The following is a 7,258-nucleotide window of genomic DNA, read 5'->3' as shown; positions in this document are numbered from 1 at the left end:
GGCCGGCACGGCGCTGAGACCCCACTGCAGCTGGGCGCAGGACCACTGGCCTTGGGGCCGGCGTGGCAGCACGGCAAGGAGGGCGAGCAGCCTCGCCGTGCCTGCGGGAGGCTGAAGCTGTTGTGGCTGCGAGTGCATGGTGCCAGGGCATGGAAAAGTGCCGTGTTTTCCCTCCTCCCCGTGGGTGACTGTGGGTGGCTGGTGGGAGCCGGTCTGGGCTGAACCCTTGCTCCCCAGGCAGTGGTGAGTGGGAATCGTGGAGCTACGTACTGCCCTTGCTTATGTGGAGCTCGGGAGCTCGGCGTTTTCCCATGTGCTCTGTGCACATGCTGTATGGATTTAAAACCCCTTGGGGACTGGCATGCATTTGGAGGCTGCTGCTTGCCAAAAAGCCTCTCTCCCCTTTAAATTCAAAGTTACATAAGGAACCTTGTGAAGTGGAAAAATCCCGTGGCCAGAGCAGGCTGTCTCCCCGTCGGCTGTGCCTGCCTTGCCGCCCTAACCTCCTGCACACAGGCTCACTGCCACCCTTGGGGATTTGGCCAGAGCCCCTCGCTACCTGGGACAGGCCGAGGGCTGCTGGGGGTGGATTTTGCTGGTGCTGTGTGACCTCGTGAGGCCATTGCCTAGCATGGGACCTCCGGGAGGCCCATGTGCCCCCCAGGCCGGATACCTGTGGCCAGGGTCTGTTCTGCTCAGCAGGTCAGGGCGACATGGCGAGGATGCTCAATGGAGGGGGTGAGTGCTGCAGAGATGGTCCTGGTCCTGCTCCCCTGCCTGCATCCCAGCTTTCACGGGGGGCATCCCTCTGGCTTTTCCTTGCCTATCGGCGCGAGCGCCTTCGCCGGAGTTCCCTGCTGTCGCAGCCCCAAGGGCGGAGGGGAGTTGGTGCAGTCCTGCCTCTGCCTCTCCCCGGGCAGAGCTTGCAAAAGCTTCTCCCAGGCCCGCGGGCAAGTGCTGAACTGAGGAGGCAGCTGGCTGAGCCAGGCGCCTTGTCTGGGGCATGGCAGCATGGAAAAAAATGTGGGGATTTCCCGAAGACGTTCCTGCGGGAGGAGGAACAGGGCTGGCAGGTGGGTAGCGTGTTTGCTGGAGGCTCTGCTATGTGAAGTGAGGCTCTTTCAAGAGCCCTGACCTGTTTGTCTTGGCATGGCCTTGGCTGGGAAGTGTTTTGTCTCTGGGGGAAGGCTGGGGTGCAGGATTCAGCCCCTCCTGCCTTACTGCCAACCTGTTTTCTTTTTGAAGCTAGCGCCGGGGTGAGGAGGAGAGGGGTGTGTGTGTGCTGGGGAGCTTGTGCCGACATCCCACGTGTCTGAGATGGCAGCGGTGGGGATGGAGGGGGAGCAGGGATGCTGCGCTGGCTCCCGCTGGGTTTGTAAGTGCTGCTCTGTAAGATGCAGAGGACCGAGAGCCTTGGTCTTGGTCTGCAAAGCTTGTTCAGATGCAGAGAGGGGCTGCATGCCTTGGATGTGTCCCAAGTGCCTTACATCAGCATGTAGGGAATTTTAGGGAAGCATCAGCTCATCCCTTCCCTCGGCTGGTAAGGTGGGATGGCTGGGACAGGATGGGCAAGGGATGGGGCTGCCGAAGCTGCTGTAGCCAATGGGGCTGATGGCCATCTGGGAGGTCCGGCATGTCAAGGCATTGGCAAAAAACTCATCTCTCCTCTGTTTTCTTCCGACAGCCGCTGCAGATCGACGACAATTTCTGCGGCCAGGATTTTAACCAGCCGCTGGGTGGGACCGTCACCATCGAGGGCACCCCGCTCTTTGTGGATAAGGAGGATGGGATGACCTCAGTGGCTGCCTACGACTACAGAGGACAAACCGTTGTCTTTGCAGGCACACGAAGCGGGAAGATCAAAAAGGTAGGAAAGCCCTTGGTGATGCTGATGGGGAGGGATGACTGCTCGCCTCGCTGGCTCTTTGGGGTACAGGTAGGGCTGTGCCTCCATCATAGCATGACTTGATATATTGGGGGTAACGTGCAAAGGGCCAGTGAGGGGCAATTTCCCCTTGCTCCCCTCTGCCAACCAAATTTTCAAAACCTCTGTCTTTTGGAAGGTTTATAAACTAGGGAAGTTGAGTCCTGGCTGCTGGTGGATCAGAGCCCGTCCCCTTGTGTCTCAGGGCAGGTGGGTTTGCCCTGTAGCTGCCATGGAGCGGGCTCTGGCTGTCTGGGTCCGTATGGCTTTGCGATTGACCTGGGCAGGATGGGCAGAGGTGGGTGCTGATGGCTCCAGCCCGCCGTGCGGGAGACTTCTCTTCCCTTACCCCACCACGGCACAAAAGGCTGCTTGTTGGTGGCAATTAGCAAATAGCTCCGTGCATGCCTTTCTCTGCCTGCATCTCCACAGGGCACGGATTTCCTGTTATCATAACATCGTGCCTATAATTACAGCTGTACATGCCCTGTATAAACACAGCTTGCATTAACTGCATCCTCAGCCAGGGAAAGGCAGTGCGAAGGTCCTGGTATGGTCCCTGCCAGGGGCAGGAGGACCAGGGCTTGGCTGGGGGGTCCAGCCCATTGCTCTGTGGCTTGCGAGGTGCTCCAGCACCCCGTCCTGGGCACAGCACCCTGCATTTTTGCTGCTTCTCCTGATCTGTGCTGATCAGAGTGCCCTGGAGGAGGCAGGGTGGCTTCCCTGGCAGGAATCAGGAGCAGGGTGCCGTTGCGGGCAATAGTCCCCATATGTTCTGTTCACCCTGCCCGTGTTTCCCCTGGACCCCTCACCTGCCTGCAGCCCTGCCTATTAGCAACATGTTTAGGGGCAGGGGGGACATGGCAGCATGTGTTAGGGTGGGGGGCAGGATGCTGGTGGTCCTCTCCAACCCCACATCCTCTGCTTGGCTTTCTGCGGTCCTCGGGGGGGACACGGTGGCGCCAGGGCTGAGCGGGGCTGCGGGGAGCTGACGGAGGCAGCTCGTCCTCCCTTCCGGATCGATGAGGGATCTGGAGGGACTGGTGTCGTGTTGCTGGCAGCTTCTCCTGCCTCTGGGCTCCAGATGGGAGGTTTTAAATGGGGATGGGAAGGAAGGAGTGTGTGGGAGGAGGGTTCACAAAGCCACGGGGACAGTGTTACACCTCTAGTTCCTTATTTATGTAGAGGGGCTGGCAGTTGCTTTTTACACGGCAGATTTGTTTTTTCCTCTCCCTCCTTTTTTCAGTTTTTCTCTGGTCTTTGCAGCTTCAGAGCCACTTGCAAGCGGCTATCTAGGGTGGGTGCCTGGCTGGGGTGCGGACTGCATGCTACAGAGTCATGGCTGAGGCCAGGACTTGGAGCCCAGGTGTGGTTTGAGCATCCTCCTCTCCTGCAGGGCTTTCCCCAGCTTTCTTTTTGCTGATTTCTAAACTCGGTGCCCCAAAGAGCTGGTCTGGCTCTCTGGCCCTGCGGGGCATGAGGACATGGAGCAGGAGCTCCAGGGGGAACAAAGAGGTGGGTCTTGGTCCTGTCCCAGCACTGGGATGCCGGGCAGGTTTTGTAGGGTTGTCCTGCCTGGAGCCCCCAAAACCCCTGGGGTTGCAGAGCTCTCCGATGGCAGCATGGGAACATGTTGTAGGCTCCGAGCCATGTGCCACCAGGTCCTTCCCTCGTCCCCTGCTGTGACCTTGCGGTGGGCAGCCCAGCCTTTCTGCGGCAGCCCCTGCCTGGCTGGCCTGGCAAAGCGCTGCCTCAGCAGCTACCTGATCCTGCTGCCTGGCTGCAGCGGGGCCGGAGGGAGGGGAGGGCTCCCCCCTGCCTGGGGAGTGTGAGAGGGGGGCTGCTGACCTGTCCCCAAGTGGTGCCGACATGTCCCCAACCAGGGGATGGGATGCCCAGCAGGGGTACAGCAGAGTGTGACCAAAGTGGCTCCCCCAGGCAGAGTGCAGGAGGGGTGCATCCCTCAGCAGCGGTCGCAATCCCTCTGCTTTTAAGTCTTTGGCGTTTCCCACCATCCCCTTGGCAAGCACCTGTGTTAGGCTTGGCGCAGCCTGGTGGCTTCTCTGCCCTCCTGCCAGTCCCCCCTGCCCTTGCCGGCACCCCCTGGCATCATCTTTGGGGAGGGAGGGCTGTGCCGACAGCTGGGTGCTCCCCTCCCCATCCCCAGGAGCCCTGTAATGGATGCTGCTCATCTGAGGGGGCACCGATCTCGCCATCTGGGCCAGGGTAAGGTCAGGGCAGAGTCACTGCCGCGTCTGGATTTTCCTTGGATGGCAGCTCCCATGCCCAGCATTTGTCCAGGCTGTTGTGTGCAGACAGAGCCTCCCTTTGTCCCCCCAAAAAAGCCACGCGAGCCTCTGGCTGCCCTGCAGCCTCTCCCCGGCCCTGCCGCCAACAGTTGCCACTGCGAGGCTGGGGTGCTGGGCAGCACCTGCTGCCGACACAGCTGCAGCGAGACCCTAATTTTGGGGGGGTGGAAGGATATTGCAAGCAATGTCAGATTTGCAAAACTGGCTGTGGGACAGGGGCTGCGAGCTGGGATGGGGAGGCACTGGGGGGAATGGAGATACAGGACCTCTGGGATGCTGAGTGCATCGCAGCAGCAAAGCCCATGGCAGCCCCCTCTCAGCTTGTCCCTGCAGGGTTACTAGGCAGGCGGTTATCTTTGGCTGGCCCCAAGTTATGCGGAGAGGCCAGGCTTGGAAAGCCTTCGGCCCCACGTGCTCGCTGTCTTCTGTGCCAGCAGTCATGGGATTGGGGCGCTTGGGGAATTCCTGCTGCTGCCCGGGTGAGCAATGCGGGGATGACTTCTCACGCTGCTGGGGCTGGCGGTGAGCCACTTCCTCTGCGCCGCTGAGCTGGTGCGTCAGGGACCCGGCCTTGCACCCTGAGGTCTGAGGGTGCTGTGGATGGGGAAGTGACACCGGGACATGAGCTGTGAGCACACTGCAGCGGGGATGTCCGGGGGATATTTGCACAAGAGAAGCGAGGCTTGCTTTCTAATGCTTGGCTTTTTCCTGGAAACTACCTGTCCTTGCTTGACAATCTTTTTATTGGGTGGTCGTTGTTTTCCCAGGGTTGCCTTTGCCATTTTTTGGGTGGACAGAAAGCTGTGTGTATAATTGCAATGGGAGTGCTCAGACATGTGCTGGAAAGGCACGTTTGACACTGCACCCATAGTCGCCTTTTAACCTGTGTGTGCCAAGGACTCGATTTTGAGTGTGCTTGAAGTGTTGTATGGAAAGGGAAGAAGGATGGTGCTGGAGGGGGTGTGCAACCCCCTCCCAGTAACTGCACTGTGCTGGGCTGGCGGCTCGGAGATGGGGCAGTGGGGCATCCTGGGAGGTGCAGCACAGAGGCCGGTCCGCCCTTGTTAGCTTGCCATCTGCTCCTCGTTATGCAAACAAGGCACCACCATAGGGCTCCGCTGAGCTCTGGTGTGGCCCTTGTGGGTTGACCCAGTTTTGGGTGCCTCCTGGTTATTTTTGGGGGGATGAACTGAGCTCCTCCCTCAAAGCAGCTGGTGGCTCCCTGCCCACTGCCGTCCCTCGGCTGCTGCAGAGCAAGGAGGCTTCAAGCTGTCCCTCCTGCCACAGCTCCGCAGGAGATCTCCAGCGCCTGGATCCAAGGTGGTGCTGGTTATCCCTAAGGTGGGCATGGTCATGGGATGGTGCAGCCAGTGCATCCCAGCCAGGATAACATTGGACTACGCATCCCCTCACAGCCAGCTGAGCTCTCATTTTTTGGAGGATTATCTGGCTGCCCAGTCACCACCGTAGTCCCTGCAGCTCCCTGCCCTGTCCTGAAACTGGCTGGCCTTGGGCGTGAACGCGTCAGGATGTGTCTCCATTGGGAATCTGCTCCCCCCTGGGCCCGCGCTTGCTGCAGCTTATTTATTCTCTCCCATGGAAAGCACAGCTGAACTGGCCCCACATCTGGCTGCTTTGGCTTCTCCACTTTTATCATCATTATCATTATAATAATAATAAAAAATGAACTCTTCACGCCAAGTGGGTCATCCCCATCCCTACACAACAGGACGTGGTGCTTCTGTCCTGGGGAGGGTCGAGGGGCTCCCCTGCAGCCCCCTGTCCTGCCGAGAGCAGGGAGATGGGGTTGCTTCAGGGGGCCAGATTTGGCAGCCTGTGGAAGCACCCCTTTTGTGTAGGGTTGTCATAAAACTTTGGAGAACGATGCTTTGGTGCATTCCAATCCTTGGTGTGTGACTGGGCAGTATGACCTGAAAATAGGTCCTCTGGGGAGGGGGAGCTGCTGACTGGGGGCTTTTTGGAAATTTCCTGGTTGCCTGCTGGCTCTCTTCCCATAACGAAAGCCCCCGTGCGTCAGCCTCTGGGGTACGAGGCACGACCCAGTTGCAGTCCATGTGAGCTGGAAGGAGAAGCTGTCAGGCTCCCTGCCTGCTCTGCCGGTCCCCATCCCCGCGGGTCCTTTCGTGTCGCCCTCTGCTTAGCGCTCAGGGTAAGCGGCTCCAGCTCAAAAGGGCCCCTTTGTGTCTCGGTGCGTGAAATCCGGCTCCGGGAGCGCGCGGGAGGGCTCGGCCCCCCTCGTGACCCCGCTGCTGGCTACCCTACTTACTGCCTGTGCCTCAGCAGGCTTTTTTCGGGGGGCAGATTTGGGGCGTGACGCCTGCCCTGGCCTCGGTGGTGTCAGCTGGCGACGCTTGAGGACTCCTCGAGCATTGACCCCATCGCAGCCCCTGGAAATCCTCTCCTGCCCGTGTTGCTGCCTCTCCCCAGCTGGCCGCCCGGCACAAGGGCCTTTTGTTCCTCCTGCCTCTGCCCTCTCCCGCTCTGTCCCCATCCCATCCCCTGGGGACCCCTTTCACCCTCCCCGCGACACACACGGCCCTCGTGGGCGCCTACGCCTGGCCCTGGGAGGGAGATCTTGCTCCTCGGAGCATGCGTCTGCACCTCTCCCCGATCAATGGCAATAATTTTATTGGCATGACAAGGTAGCTGACGGTTGCCAAAGTGAATCCATCAAATACCTCTCAGCGGCTCCCCACCCCCTCGAGAGCTCTCGCCGGAGTCGTTAAGCTGTTTTAATCAAGGTGGAGGCTGGAGAGCTGGCGTGTCAAGTGGATGGGGTGGTTGGGAGGGGGCGGCGGAACCTTCCCCGTCCCCCTGCTCGTGGCAGGGAGTGCTCGGCATCGCCCTGCTCCTGCTCAGCAGGAAGGGGCCCCCGCTCGCCGGCGTCAGGCTTTGTTGAGCCGCCCGGCTCCGAACAGGATGTCTCATTGTTGGAGGAAACAATTAGAAATTCATCGTGAACCGTTGGCCTCAGGGACCGGCCGGGGCAGCGGGGCCGGGACTG

At 60.0% G+C, this 7,258-nt stretch overlaps 1 protein-coding gene across 2 annotated transcripts in view; it reads left to right on the top strand.

Annotated features, from left to right (window-relative positions):
- PLXNA1 (plexin A1) overlaps positions 1–7,258 on the top strand; it is a 112,228-nt gene that overhangs the window by 6,512 nt on the left and 98,458 nt on the right. For both annotated transcript variants that reach the window (XR_657851.2, XM_009284437.2), the window contains exon 2: positions 1,685–1,867. Coding sequence is in view for 1 of the 2 variants with exons in the window: in XM_009284437.2 (XP_009282712.1) it covers positions 1,685–1,867 (183 nt within the window). In the remaining variant the exon portion in view is untranslated. The remainder of the gene's footprint in view (positions 1–1,684; positions 1,868–7,258) is intronic.

This window comes from Aptenodytes forsteri, unplaced genomic scaffold (assembly GCF_000699145.1).
Source record: "Aptenodytes forsteri isolate BGI_AS27 unplaced genomic scaffold, ASM69914v1 Scaffold53, whole genome shotgun sequence".
NCBI lineage: Eukaryota > Metazoa > Chordata > Aves > Sphenisciformes > Spheniscidae > Aptenodytes > Aptenodytes forsteri.
The sequence above is the reverse complement of the archived record's forward strand: the minus strand, read 5'-3'. Positions and strand labels throughout refer to the sequence as shown.